At 42.0% G+C, this 14,897-nt stretch overlaps 2 protein-coding genes across 8 annotated transcripts in view; one reads left to right on the top strand and one right to left on the bottom strand.

Annotated features, from left to right (window-relative positions):
• PWP1 (PWP1 homolog, endonuclein) overlaps positions 1–14,897 on the bottom strand; it is a 62,151-nt gene that overhangs the window by 9,510 nt on the left and 37,744 nt on the right. For 3 of the 4 annotated variants that reach the window (XM_073324594.2, XM_073324614.2, XM_073324623.2), the window contains one exon: positions 3,763–14,517. The exons of the other annotated variant lie outside the window; for it this stretch is intronic. In XM_073324594.2, coding sequence (XP_073180695.1) covers positions 14,402–14,517 — 116 coding nt within the window. In that variant the 3' untranslated portion in view covers positions 3,763–14,401. Of the gene's footprint in view, positions 1–3,762; positions 14,518–14,897 lie in introns of those variants that run through there. 4 annotated transcript variants of the gene reach the window in all.
• PRDM4 (PR/SET domain 4) overlaps positions 1–14,897 on the top strand; it is a 33,742-nt gene that overhangs the window by 15,859 nt on the left and 2,986 nt on the right. For 3 of the 4 annotated variants that reach the window (XM_073324558.2, XM_073324571.2, XM_073324581.2), the window contains exons 7-11: positions 3,624–3,709; positions 5,463–5,590; positions 6,833–7,147; positions 8,694–8,862; positions 10,083–11,243. In XM_073324558.2, the coding sequence (XP_073180659.1) occupies positions 3,624–3,709; positions 5,463–5,590; positions 6,833–7,147; positions 8,694–8,862; positions 10,083–10,386 (1,002 nt within the window). In that variant the 3' untranslated portion in view covers positions 10,387–11,243. Of the gene's footprint in view, positions 1–3,623; positions 3,710–5,462; positions 5,591–6,832; positions 7,148–8,693; positions 8,863–10,082; positions 11,244–14,897 lie in introns of those variants that run through there. The other variant, XR_012156231.2, reaches the window with a different exon arrangement.

Below are 14,897 nucleotides of genomic sequence, written 5' to 3'. Positions count from 1 at the left end.
ATGAAGCTTCTTAAACATTTTAAAAACCTTATTTACTTTATATACAACAATAGTTTAGTTATATATTATACAGAGACACCTTCTAAAAACGTTAAAATGTATTACTGGCACGTGAAACCTTAAATTAGAGTGAATAAATTAGACTTGGCACACCACTTCTGAAAGGTTGCTGACCCCTGATGTATATGATACCAGCTATGCAATATGGCCTTTGCCAGGCCACTAGTGACAGCTGATATAACACAATGCACTGACAGTTAAATTTGTAACATAATGGAACATTCTCTAGTCTAGGGCTAGGTCCTGGAGTGGGCTACTTGTGATGACCAATATTCCATAGTGTTGCACACTGAGTTCTCATTTGTACTTCTGGAATCAGCACTGTTTTATTTGGTTACATTGCAGACTGTGTGGAGTCCCCACCAAAGTGATAGGTCATTTGATGTAGGAAAGCACTTAAAACCTTTAGTTTTCCTTTCCGGGCTATCCATAAGTGTCATCAAGGTTCCTGATCTCTCAAGGTCAACTGATTCTGACACCCTTGACTTTTTAGCACCAGCTCTGTCACTCTTGATTTTCTAATACCATCAACTCTACATGTGGCAGTGACGTACTGAGGATCCAGCTGTGCAAGTCCAGGAGAAACACATGCAGTTGGATTCTGTTCCTAGTTTAAATGGCTCAGAGGTCTGCAGATCTATCTAGAATGACCAAGTCTGATGCTGAAATCCTGGCACTACTGACACTGTAATCCCTCATTCTTTGGGAGTCATCACTCCCAAATCTGGGTCTCTTATCCCAGAAGTGTGTTTTCCCTCCAGTGTCAGATACTTAGTCTTATCTAAATAGTACCCAGAGGTGATGTCTGCTGATGGTTTACTTGAAGGACCTGCAAGATAGTTGAATAAGGATATAGGTATTTCTTTTGTGGTAGTCCCTCTAGACAAAATCAGTAGAACTGTTTCTGAAACCAGGTCAGGGTTCTTAGTAGGAGCTGCCATGAGCTTTCTTTGCTCTGAAACCCTAGCTGAGATTTCCTTGTGCCAAGATACCCTCAGCACTGAAACCTTGGAAACCATTCCCAGGCCCAGACTGAGGTGGCTTCAGTACCTACTGAGTCTCATTCAGTGCTGCAACTCTGGGAATGAATACAATTGCTAATCCAGTGCTAATGTCCTGACTTTGAAACCATCCAAGGCCATTGGTACCCAGAGACAGCTAGGTTCCAAACAGCAGTATCAGTGCTTTGTTCTGAAGACAGGCCACAAAAAGCTTTCCTGGAGTCCACACCCCTGTCATCTTCTGATGCTGGATTACTGGTTCTGCATGCTTCTTCTGTTTATGTTCACTCAACTGCATACTGACAGCTCTGAGCTTCCAAGGAGCAATGCTTTATTATTTAAAGGAAAAAAAAAAAAGTGGCAGCCTCTCCAGGACCATGCTGCCTTTGCACCAGAAGTCTCAGTTCTGATTAGATTAAGCCATCTGGTGCCATGTCTTTGGAATCTATTCTACTGCATTGCCAGGAAGACCTTGGATTTTCATCCTCTGTGTGTAGCAGGCAATCTGTGTCAGGTACAGGTCCTGTGAAAGTGTCTTCATATTGTTTTAAACTTCCCTCCAGTCTCAGTTCCCAGTGGGAAAGCACTTAACGTGTAAAATTGGGATTCTCAGCTGACATTAAGAACAATTCCTTGGGATTTTTGATGTTTGCTATTCCTTGACCAGTCAGCACATAGCAATTGCTACCAATAAGGTGACACTGGCATTATATTCTCTCTCCTTGTGGTATAGCCATATTATTCCAGTTCAACTCACCACAAATATCCATGGGATGCTTTCATTTAAGCAGCAAATTAAAAAAAAAAAAAAAAAAGAGCGAGAGCGGGTGTGTGAACTGTTTCCTGATGTGTCGTGGACATCAGGTCATTGGTGCATTCATTCTATAGCTAGATTTTGGTACACAGACAGGCTCCTTACCAGTGGTACCTGGTGTTACTTTTATCCAGACTTATGTCTATGACCGCCATAAAACTGATTGATTACAAAGGCACCACTCTTTCTTGACAGTACTCTGTCTCAATTAATCTCTATTTTCATCTTACACTGGCTGCTAACTTGTCTATATTTCCCCAAGTCTCCCTTAAGCCCAAGTGAGGACTTGCACATGTTCATTCATCTGGTAACGTCTAACATAGTCAACTGATCCAAAGGCAGCATCCAGTGCATGTCTTACGGTTTTTTTTTTTTGTTTTTTTTTCATAGAATTTGCAAAGCTCGAAACTGTAGGTGTCTGCAGCAAAAAAATTCTCTCACTGAGGTCTGAGCTGTAAGAGTGACATGTTGTAACTTCTTTTGACACGCCACATAGTTTTATCAATTTTGTATTCCTTGTTCACCTAGAACAACTCAGCCCGCCTTTCTATAGTATTTGTACTGCTTGCTAATCTCCACAAGCAATAGTACGCAGAGGCCACTCGAAGAGAGAGGTTACTTACCAGCAATTGTTCTTCAAAAGTGTCAAATCTGCATATTCACTCTCCATCCCAAATTCTCAGGTCAAGAATTCCAAACTTAGGAAAGCAGCTGAGGGATGGATGGGGCCACTCCCATTTTTATACCCTTGGAACTCTCCATGATGGGGAGGGAGGGTGAATGGCCACAATCAACATTACTGTAAAGATTTCCCACAGCTTGATGCCAGGAGGCACCAGTCCAACAAGGGTGACTATGCAGAGGTAACAATCTTAAAGACTAACAGTTAATTCAGGCCAACGAATCATTTTAACCTTCATTTTGGTGTACATACTTACACCCTCCCTTACCTCCCTGCAATCTTTTTCTCATTTTAATGCTATTAGAGGTGATGAAAAATGAACTGCATTCATTCATTGTCAATCAGATAAACCTTTGTTAACTGCAGTTACTGACTATCATTTAAAAAATATTTAAAAATACAGTGGTTAATATTTGAGCTGTGTGGAGCAAGTAGTTGGAGAGAGCCACAAGATACCACTGTTCCTGAAGCTTGGCCTGTTAGAAAAGCAGATGAAAATATTTGTCAAAAGCCTAAATGGAAGCAGGGAGGAGAAAAATATTCAAATAAATGAGCAGATTTAAGACTAGTGATTGTGGTGTCAGGCATCACCATACGTCAGTCTCTAGCTTGGTCCCCAGGGGTCAGGATGTTTGTGCTAACCTGAGGGGTGGGGGGGCGCAGGTGGGGGAGGGATTTGTGATGTGGTGGTGGTGGCGGCGGCTCCCATTAGGAATATGAGGTCCCAGTGGTGTATGACTCTTCTCTCTACACCAAGGATTTGTGATTGTTGCAAGGCCTGTTCGATGGAGGGATCAGGGAACTTCTGTGCAAGGTACAGCGTTACCCTCTGAGGTTGAAGACAAGCTTGGAGAAGAAATGACGTTAAATCACTTCCTGTAGCTTAGGTGCCCCTATATTGTTATGGCTTGGTTCACCATTGGGGGCAGCACGGGAAAGACACAGTGAAGTCAGATAGCAGTTGTGTGGGAGGAAAGCAATTCCTCCCCTAAAGAAAGGGATGAGCTCTGACCAAAGTCATTGCCACTTATTATCCTGACACTGTTTGTTTTGTCTTTGCTGTCAGATGTACCACAATGGTGTCCTGGAGTTCTACATCATTACAACGGATGAAAACGAGTGTAACTGGATGATGTTTGTACGCAGAGCCCGGTGAGAGCTACGTTTACCCAGATTGAGCAGATTTGGACCCTATGGTGTTGTCCTTTATAAAAAAAAAAAAAAAAAAAAAAAAAAGACTGCATTATTTGTACTACCATAGTGCATAGGAGCTCCATGCACCTGTGGTCCAGCATTCCATTGTGCTAGGCACTGTACAAACACAGAACAAAAAGACAGTCCGTACCATAAAAAGCTTATGATCTATGATAAGGCAAGAGACAACAGATGGATACAGACAGATGTGGGGGTGGGGGAAAGAGGAGGGGTTTGATATGTACAAGGAAACAATGAGACATTGTCTAAATAGACCAGACAGACACAGGGTGCGGGTGGGGGTAGAACACAAGTAGAGTGAACGTGTTGGTGGCAAATGTCATGTTAGTTCCATTATTTGTTTATTTGGAAGGGGTTATTTACAAGGGGATCAACTAAATGGAAGGAAAAGAGAAAGTGAGGGGTAGGGGTACAGGGCAGGCGTGGAGTGAAGCTGGGGTTAAAGGACTGTGAGGGAGGGGGAGGGTTGATGCAAACAGCCAGTCCCCTTGACTCCATGTGACTCTGAAGTCTGCCCATGGCCTAGAGAAATTTTGAAGAGTGAATGTGCAGCCCGCTGCAGTGGCTGCCCTATGTGATAATTAAAGAGTGGTGCTGAGCGAGCCTTTGAGGGATTTCTAGGAAGCTGGGATTGTTGCTAGGAGAAAATCAGTAAAGCAGCAAGCAAGAGGCTGGGCAGGGTATTACAGGGGAAACTAATTATATGGTAAAGCATCACTCCAAACCTGTGAATTGAATCTAGTCATTTGTCCTTTTAAGCCTTATGCCAGCTGCTGCTTTTGTGAATATGGTGGTCTATTGTTGTCTCTTCCCTTCCTCACACCTTTTAAAATATATCTGTTAAGATGGCATTTGCTTGCATTTTTGCTTTATACCTTTACTGATAAGATGCTCCAGGTACTGCAATGTGGGCCAACACCATCCCTTTGTTCTGGGATTCACTACCTTTCTCCTAATCCCTACTGATAGCTATACCTTTTTCTCTACCTGGGAGCCTGCAAGGAGAGCTGTGCAAACTGATGTGAATATTGCCCCATGAGTGGGTCAGAAGGAAGGATATAATATTTTCCCTATTACTCCATGAGACACAAAGCAGGTCTCCTCTGTAATTCACTTCATCAGGCTAGTGAGCGGGAATCAAGTTGTTCCTGGCTTTGGGTCTTCTAGCAAAGTGGTGCAGTGCTGCTTGCATGTTCTACCTAGTTGATCTGCCAGGCTAGCAAGACACTACTGCCTCCTGGAAAACTTTGCAAGTGCTTTAAATTCAGTTAATTCTGCTTATAAGACTCATTTTGTATTTCTCTTCCCTTGTCTTTTTTATTAGGGGCATTAGCATGAAAAAGGGTCTTAGTTCTCTTAAGAGGTCAACTGCTCGTTTCCTCCAGTTTGCTCTCTCTGATGTCAGTTGTTTTCACAGCAACCAATTATGATGTCACAAATACGCAATGACTTTATAGGGAACTAAGCAATAGGAATAAATGAGTTTCATGTCATCATCCCTAGTAATAAAGAATGAGGGAAGTGGTAGAATTGCAGTTGAGAAGAACTGTTTCTGAAATGAAAATTCTCCACAGGATGCTGAGAGTTCTTTAAGGAGATTCCATTGTCTTTTAGTACTACTGATAGCTTGGGAACAAAAAGCAAAGCTGACAATTTTGAAAGGTGTTTAAAGTCTCCTTTGTTGGTGTAGGAATCGAGAAGAGCAGAATCTGGTAGCTTATCCCCATGATGGAAAAATGTACTTCTGCACCTCACGGGACATCCCTCCTGAACAAGAGCTTCTCTTTTATTACAGTCGGGATTATGCTAGACAGATTGGTAAGAAGACAGGCACATTTATTTGCTTTTACAAAGTCGAACATGAGCTCCCTTTTATATGCTGCCTCTGGTATGTGAGTTGGGATTTCCTTAAGTTTTTTTGTTAGCACTTGGTAGTGAGTGGCATTGTATTCCTATAAATTCCAATCCACTACGTGTAAATAACAGGTTCTTCACTATTGCTATCACAGCCCTTTCATTTCTCTCTGCTCAGAATGAAAAGATTTCATATTCCAGTAGGACCGAGAGAGTTGTTTCTCTGTCATCCATAACTTGGGAGAGACAATAATAGGATGTGTAAGATTCTCAAGATTTTGAGTGGTCATAACAGATATTGGTGTAATGCTCTTCATAGTTTAAATTTCCACATAACAAATGATGGTGAACTTAGCGCTTGCAGAAGGATGAGGGCACTGAGCCAAACTATTGTATAGTACCAAATGCAGTGCAAGCTTCCCTTCACCTGCATGGCTTAGTTGAGAGCCTGATAGATGCCAGCACTGATTAACAAGGGAACTCTAGGTCCACCTTTAGTTTTCAAGCAGGAGGAACCAAGCACAAAGGAGGAAAGAATTTTAAATGACTGTTGCTTGTTCATTGGACTTCAAGGGTTGGAGGATGCTGCTCCTGCCCATAATTCTGTTAGACTATGATAGACCAAAATCTAAAGTCCTTATCCAACTGTATTTAATCTTTATTGAGGCAAAACTTCCATTGAAGTTAAGAACTGAATAAGATCTACCAGAATTTGGCTCAGTACTATTACTATGATTAATATATAATGCCTTTCATCCAAGGATCCCAAACACTTTACAAGTGTGAATATGTATCACTATCACCCTTTTACAGGTGGGGAAATCGAGGCACAGAAACTTGTTCAAGGTAGCACAGCGAGTGACTGAGTCAGTGAAAGAATTCTGATTTCCCAGACCTTTGTCTGTTGAGCTTATTACTTCACTTGAAGTACAGTTCATCCATCCTGTAGCTTATGAATAGCTTTAGTTGGTGTTCCCAAGGTTCGTGGGTAGAACAGGTATCATAAGCCACTGTAGTCTGTTGATACCCTTTGAAGCATGCATAAGACTCAATTTAACAAGCTGTAGAAAAACCACAGCACTTGATTATATGTAATATCAGAGAAATTGGGGAAAGTATGCAGCCATGTTATAAAGTGGGCTAGCAATGTTTTGAGTGTGTGAAGGAATGGTGTGTCTAATCAAAAGAAATGCTTTTGGGTTACAGGTGTCCCTGAACACCCAGATGTGCACGTTTGTCACTGTGGAAAGGAATGCACTTCCTACACAGAGTTTAAGGCCCATCTGAGCAGTCACATCCATAACCACCTCCCCAGCCAGGGACACAGCAGCAATCATGGATCAGGCCACAGTAAGGAAAGGAAGTGGAAGTGCTCCATGTGCCCCCAAGCTTTCATTTCTCCTTCCAAACTTCATGTCCATTTCATGGGACACATGGGCATGAAGCCACACAAGTGCGATTTCTGTAGCAAAGCTTTCAGCGATCCCAGCAACCTCCGGACTCACCTCAAGATACACACAGGTAAGGCAGATGGCCTGAGTTGGACTTTAAGATGCCATTTCACAAAGTGTTGTTTGAATTGAAGTAAACTTACTGCTGGCAAAAGGTGCCAGATTATCAGCCCCGGAGACTGAAATCCTTTGTTCATTCACAAAATAAGTTTTATACATACAGCAGCAATGCACTTATCCCAGCTGCTGCCTCTACGTGCTTCAGCCTTGACCTGGAAGCACTGTCTCTGTCTCCAGGTACTGATAACGCCCCCAGCACCTCAGTATCCAGGGCCTGCCTATGGATTGAGAGAGTAACAGTCTCCAGATCCATTCAGTTCTTGACCTTACGTGCTGAGACTGCTAACATAAGTGCCAGTTATGTTGGGGGTTTTGTGATATGGACACCTATCCACTAGGAACTGAACCAAGACCACCATCTCATTTCCATGTCAACTGTTGAACACTTGTCAGGTGGTAACTGCCTTTACTCAGTAATGCATCTGTGCCAGCTTTAACTCCTCAGTCACTGGTTTAATCACATTGAGGTACATAACCAAGCCTTTATCCAGACTCTTCATTCCTCAGAGGCTAAATCTAAATAAGCTGTCAGTCTGTGGATGGCACCAGTTACATATTGCTTGAGGTTTATGGCTTCAGCCCGAAATCCTAGGATAAATTACTCTGCTCTGCACGATAGGATTATAGGAGCCACAAAGTAGGCTTGTTTACGACATGAACTTTTTAAAGGCAGGAAATTGAAAGGTAAATATCTTTGCAGACTGCCTTAGTTAAATGGGTACCTGGTGGTGGTGGTAATTACTAACTCCTATATACAACTTTTCATCAGTATAGCTCAAACTTTTTGTTGTAAGCATCATTATCCCCATTTTACAGATGGGAAAACTGGAACAGAGTGGTAAAGGGATGTAAGAACATAAGAATGGCATCCTGTCTCCCGACCATGGCCAATTCCAGATGCTATGAACAGAACAGGGCAATTATCAACTGATCCATCCCCTGTTGTCTAGTCCCAACATCTGGCAGTCAGCTATCTTGGCTAAAAGCCATTAGTAGACTTGCCCAAGATTACCCAGAAGGCCAAACCAGCAATAGGACCGAGGCAGTGTTTGAGTGTTCAGTGTCCCAGTTCTTAACCTTGAAATACCAGTCTTCAGGTCAAGTACTGAACACTCAATGACAGCACTCTAACTGTAAGAGTACTTTCCATTCAGATGTACCCCAAAGTGCTTAAAATATTTGATTATACAAACTCTTCATTAGATTTACCTTATCTACGCTGCAATTGCAAAGGCAATTGCACAGCGTCTCTGGGTATCCTGCCTCTTTATAAATCTCCCAGCTCTGGAGTGATTGAATTGAGCTCAGGTGTCAAATTTTGATTTCTTGCATGGCTAGCCCAGACTGTTGTTTTAATAAGTCATCATGCTGAGTTTGAAACAGAGCTGCAGAAATAGACAGGTGAATTCTTAATGCTTCAGGGAAAGATTCTTCTGAAGTGAATGATGGGTTTTTTTTGCAGACTTCATTGTCACTGTGTGTGTGTGCAATTCTAGGTCAGAAAAATTATCGCTGCGCGCTCTGTGACAAGTCGTTCACCCAAAAGGCTCACCTGGAATCGCACATGGTTATCCACACTGGGGAGAAGAACCTGAAGTGCGATTACTGTGATAAGCTGTTCATGCGGAGGCAGGACCTCAAGCAGCATGTACTCACCCACACACAGTAAGTGACCTTAAGTATGGCAGCTAACCAGCAGGAAGTCTAGAGCCAGGCCTATGGCGTAAACAATACAGAATACTTTGTGGACATGCTCAGAAAATAAATATCACTCTAGGTTATGGGGAAGTGCATCTTGATCAACTCTAGGATGGCTGTGTTATTGGCCATCTGTTGGGGATGGAATATTTTGACAGGAAAGCTACCATTGAACCTTTCAAGGCTTCTGCAAAATTTGCTTTTCTTACTAGAGAGAAAACCCAAATCATCCTGCTTGCATTGTGTAATAGCATTCTCAACCCTCAGTTTTGGGAAGGAAGGTAATCCACTGATTTTTGTCCCTAATTCTCAGCTGAAAACTCTCCAAGTTCCAGTGTGACCATGCAGAATCAGAAAGCATGCCACAGCCTCTCACTAGCATTCTCACCTATCAACTCCTCATCCCAGTCTTTGTCCACGCATTCCCAGTCTCCACCCTGGGATCTGCAGCCAATCTGTCTTCCCCTGCCCCCTGAGCTCCTTGCTGAATCTAATGCCTCCACCCATCCCCCTCCCAGTTCTTGTCCTTTCTGCATTTGTCAGGCTGATTCATTCTCCACAGCGTCTGAGATAGTTAGGGAGCATTTGACAGCACAGGACAGGGAGTCTCCCTGCTCCCAGTTCTGGTATCACAGCAGCTGGCCCTGAGCACCAATGCTGAGCCCCGGTATGGAGCAGTGCAGACAGAATCTTTAGAGAATTTAGCTGCCAAACTCTTAATATGTGTCTACTGAACAGAGATTTTTCAAAGAAATAATTTTGCCAAATTTGGACAGTTCTTCCTGGGAACAACAGGCAGATCCCTGGTACCAGGGTAACCATCCTTCCAACTTCCTGCGCCAGTATGGAGTTTTGGTTAACCAAACTGTTCTGGTCAATGAATTCTACCCTAGAAGAGCTTTATAACAAGGCTATACAGTTGTTGGCCCTAGTAGATTTATTGCCAGTGTGACAAAGCAACCTACACTGAGGATATGGAGCCTTTGTGGCTTGTAAACCCTGTGCAGATGTCTCACCCCATATGTGAAATCATTTGTAAACTGGTTTCTTTTAATCACTGTTATAATTTAATCACTATTTTAAGCAACCCCCTTTCTCCAAACTCCTCTAATCACTTAAACAAGACTGTTAATGTATAGCTGCTGTGTCTCATGAGGAAAACCGAACTTTTTTTCAATCCCTTGTAGAGAACGGCAGATCAAGTGTCCCAGGTGTGACAAGCTGTTCCTGAGGACAAATCACCTGAAGAAACATCTCAACTCCCATGAAGGAAAGAGGGACTATGTGTGTGAAAAATGCTCCAAGGCTTATCTAACCAAATATCACCTCACTCGCCACCTAAAAATCTGTAAAGGCCCCACATCCAGTCTCTCAGCACAGGAAGAGGAGGATTCGGAGGAGGAAGAATTAATAGAGTCAGTGAGGACTGAAGACTGTAGGATTAACAGTGGAGTGTATTCGACAGATGACTCTCTCTCTGGACATAAGTGATGGAAGAGGGAGGAAAAGTCACTCCCCTTTCCCCAAGCATCATGTTTTTATCAATGAAACATTATATCCCTATTTACTAAGCCCTATGGCTAAAACTCTGAATGAGAATGGATGACGCACTTATCAGTTGACAAGGAACAGTTTCTAGTAAGGAGATCATAAAAATACACTGTGCACAGACTGACTCTTATCTTTCTATATTTTGCTCAAACACTGACAGGATAAGGGAGTCACCTTGCTCCGTTCTTTGGATGGAAGAATCATGAAACAAAAATGAGATTTGGTTACCATAGGAACCTGTGAGCCAACATCTTGAACTGACAAAGCCATGAAAGTATGTTGGGGATTTAAAAGAAAAAAAAATTGTGTATTTTGACACTTTAATTCAAAGGGGTTTGTGTTCTCTCTCTGAGGCTCAGAGCATAATACAGAGAATTCGAATGCTCAGCTTTCCTTCTAGAAGTACAAATTAAATGCTTTGGTTAAAAAATAGTCTGTGAAATCAGCACTCATGGTGGATAACACAAGTACCTGAGCACAAAATTGTATAGGAGACCAACATTTGGCTTTCAGATAAGTGTTGCCTCTTAATTTCCAGTTCAATAGGAGATGAGGCATGTAGTGATCCTACTTAATTCCATATGTTCAGTTTTGATGGGTTGACTTGGCTTTCAGAACACCAGAGGCTTGAAATTGTCCAGCTAGTTTATATTACTCATTATTAAGCTGTAAACTGTAGCCATGTGAGGTGCTGGTGATGGTGGGAGGGTTTGCTGCTAATGTATTTATGGAATGAAAATGTATTTCATTCAAACCTGTTTTCCTTTTGGAAAAATTAAAATATGGCTCTTTTCTAAGGTGCTCTCTCATAATTACAAGTCTCCCTTTTGAAAGTTTCTGAATTTATGCTTTTCCAGACCACAATGGAAAAATGCAGATCCTCAGTGTGTGTCTCAACATGTGCTGCACTCCTAACCCAATTCTGCCTTTGTAGGGCTTGCTGGTACTGTCCCCATGCGGTTAAGCATTATACACAAACGTTATTTTGAAAAACTGTCATTTCAGAGCCAGTTTGATAAAATGGCTGCTGAGAGCCTGTCAACCAGGTTGAATTTAACATCAAGCATGGCAAAAGGAGCGCTCTGGTGATTCTTAACAGTCAATTACTTGAAAACTGTAGAGCTTCCTCTGGGAAACAACAGTTTGAAGAGAGATACCACAGCTGAGGAAGAGTGACCTGCACTACGAATAGGAACTTTGCTGATATGTCTCCAGCCCGAACTTTGATTTTGTTACGTCCCAGCCCTTGCCTGTATCCCTTGTAGGCACTTTACATGGTTAAAGATGTACAGATCCTGGTGAAAATGCAATGAGTAGCTGCTGAACTAATCATAGGTGGGGTGGGGTAACAGAATGCCTATATGTATTCAGGCTGTGGGACACAGTGGGGGCAAAATGAGTGGAAAGAGGATGTACTGTGTAAATGAGTATCTACTCGGGTTTTGTTTACAGAAGTTGGCAAGGGGTCAGACCTACAAAGGTAGTTAGATGCCTGCAATCCCCCATTCGCCTTCTATCTAAACTCATGTGGCATCTAAAGTTTCCCTAGGTGACCCAAGTTTCTGCCTCTGGGCAAGCAGCTGGATGACTTTTATACCTCAGGCCCAGCACGATTATCAAACCACAGGAAGTTAGATCTTCCAATCACAGCTGGGTGGGTATGCTCTGGGCAGCCCATGGTGGCAGTATGTTTACATGGCAAAAGCACCTGGAAAATAAATTCAAGCTGGAAGTGCAGCACACCCTTAGTTTCTGAAAAGTCCAGGTATTTTTTACAGTAAGCACAACTGCTTTGGAGAAACATAATTTGCATCTCAGCCACTAAAGGAGCATAGGATTAGCAAACACTCCATTATACGAAAGACAGACTATCCATAAGCATAAAGCCTTTGAAAATAGGCACTTAACTACTTCTACACTTCCTACCTTGAAAAGCAGAAAGTAAAGTTCACTTGTACAAAAGGAGATCCCTTGTTAACTGAATCTAGGTGCACAAACAAAAGCAGATTTTACCTACTGATTGATTTTTTTCCCCCCTTCCAAAAGTTACAAGACAATTAGCTGAAAACATAATAGTATTAATTGACAATACAGTACTTTCTCAACTCCTGGGGGCTTAAATATACATCATCAATTAAAAAAGGGCACCAGTGACCCAGCCCAAGGAGTATGGAATTTAATAAAAGTTTGCTAGTTTGTTTTTAATCTATACTGATAAAGCTAAAGCAGTACAACTGCCCTATGTACAAAGTTATTCTCGCATGGGAAATAAGCTGCATGTCACCTTCGTGTAATTACAACCGCACTAGGGCATATACTGGTATAAGTCAGTATATTGGTAAAAACAAACAAAATACCACACAGCCTATCCTCATTTTAAAAAGAAACCAGAAACTGAATTTCTCACAGATCATCATCCCAGAAGCGGAAACTTTATTGTGAGATATTGGCAACCAAAAACCCCACCATCTAGCCAAACCTAAGTGACAGAAAGATACTTTAAGAAGAAGACTGGAGTCAAGACAGAATGAAACAATGTCAGGACTACAGGTTAGGGATGGACTACTTGGGGGGGGGGGGGGGGAATCCAGTGATCAGTACTCCTCTGGAGTATACAAGAAGAACTAAAGCACACAGGGGGGCAAGCTATGGCAAGAACAGACAAACGTGAGAGTTCCTGCTTTGATCAGCAAGCTAGAGGTTGGGACAGGACAGCAAGTCCGCCACCCCAGCCAGCCAGCCAGCACTGGGATAAGTACAAACCGCCCTTTTTATTTTTATCCTGGCAGGATTTACTTTGGTGTGTCTTTCTTATTTTAAAATGGCACATACTGAAGCAGTGTTGTTTAAAGATTAAGTACACACCACGTAGAGCTTTCCATTATGCACACTTCATATCCATTAGCTACTGCTATCCTAACCCATGCCATAATTAGGGAAACCTAATTAGAGACTGTTTAAAAGCCCTCTCTGTGTTCCCTCCAGTTTAATAAGAATGTGGGATAGTTGCATGTGTTTAGTAGTCTAAGATACTGTATTTAAAGAATACCCATAACTTTGCGTAATGGCCAAAGCCTGTGGCTGGTTATGAGTTTCATATTCTAAGACTATTTCAGGTTGGTGATCTTTTATTCACAGCCAAAGATTTCTACAACCCCCCTTCCATTTACTTGGGGGAGAGGGCAGGGGGGATGTATCAATATCACAACAATAAATCTGTGTAGTTTGAGAAGTTTACAGAATAATTGATGTTGAAGGGTTAGGGAGTGAGATTTTCTTTATATGGTAGTTTTACAGTGCTTCACTTTTGAGTGCCCTCAATTGCCTTTCACCTCCCTCCCCCTAGCGGTTGCCATCCACCAGTTGAAAAACACTGTTCTAAGAGATTTAAAATAAGATGTTAATCTTTCAAAAGCGATACTGGAAATTTGTTAAACAGTCCATCCTCAGATTACTCTGGGGGAACTTAAGCATTGTTTGACTACTTACACTAAAAGTGTTTTTGTTCAGCCCTTGACTTAAATACGAGGGCAATTTTCAGTTGAAGTAGTTTTCATTTGTAACTAAAAAGAAATCCATACTTATTACAATCCTTTATACACACTCTACAGTAGCACAGTTCTTTCCTGCCAAATTATATAGATCACTTTACAAGTGAAGTTAGCACATCACATGTGTGTTTGTAATCCCCATTTCAGTGCTAGGTAAAGTAAGGTGCCTCTTTTCCAAGTTAGTGAGAGGCAGGGACCCATAACTTCTGACTCCTATCTCTTAACCACAAGACCATGTTTTCCTCCCATAAGATGAAAAAAAGCTGCAGACTGCAGGAAACTTGATACACTTCCATAAACACTTTCCAAACCAGTGGGTGCAGAATACATATTAACTGAGGTCCAAAAGTATACTCTGGTTTGATGTTTTGCATTTATATACTATCTGTGTGAGGTTTGATCCGTCATGATTCCATTTCTGCTTCTGGACTTTTGCTGCTACTGCTGGCAAAGGAGCTGCTAGTTGCAGAGTTTGTATTGGCAGCTACCAGCCTCTCTCTGCTTCCAAAAACTTCATTCACTGCAACGCAAGAGATTACATAAATGCCAGTATCCTGGAGAGAAGATCACTACAGCAGCTAGAGCATGGTTTACAGTAATGAAATGGGAACCTTAAACTTAGTCGAACAGAGTCTTGAAAGCTTTTTTTCAACCAAGAGGGTTTAAGTTTTATATTTCAAAGCAAAGAAATTATGCTAACTAAGTACATTAAGAGGAAGGCATGGTTCTTCTCCTGCACAGAGCCGCTGGCTGCTGTTCTGTGGTCATGTTGCAAATGGTCTGTGATTGTTCTATCTGAAGAGAAGTGTGAGAAAGGCAGGTTGTTTCCTATGTACTTAAGTGGTATCCACCTACTCACACTTGGAGATAGGCTAAGTTTTGCATAAGGTATTATGCTTA

This window comes from Lepidochelys kempii, chromosome 1, assembly GCF_965140285.1.
Source record: "Lepidochelys kempii isolate rLepKem1 chromosome 1, rLepKem1.hap1, whole genome shotgun sequence".
Taxonomy (NCBI): Eukaryota; Metazoa; Chordata; order Testudines; family Cheloniidae; genus Lepidochelys; species Lepidochelys kempii.
The sequence above is the reverse complement of the archived record's forward strand: the minus strand, read 5'-3'. Positions and strand labels throughout refer to the sequence as shown.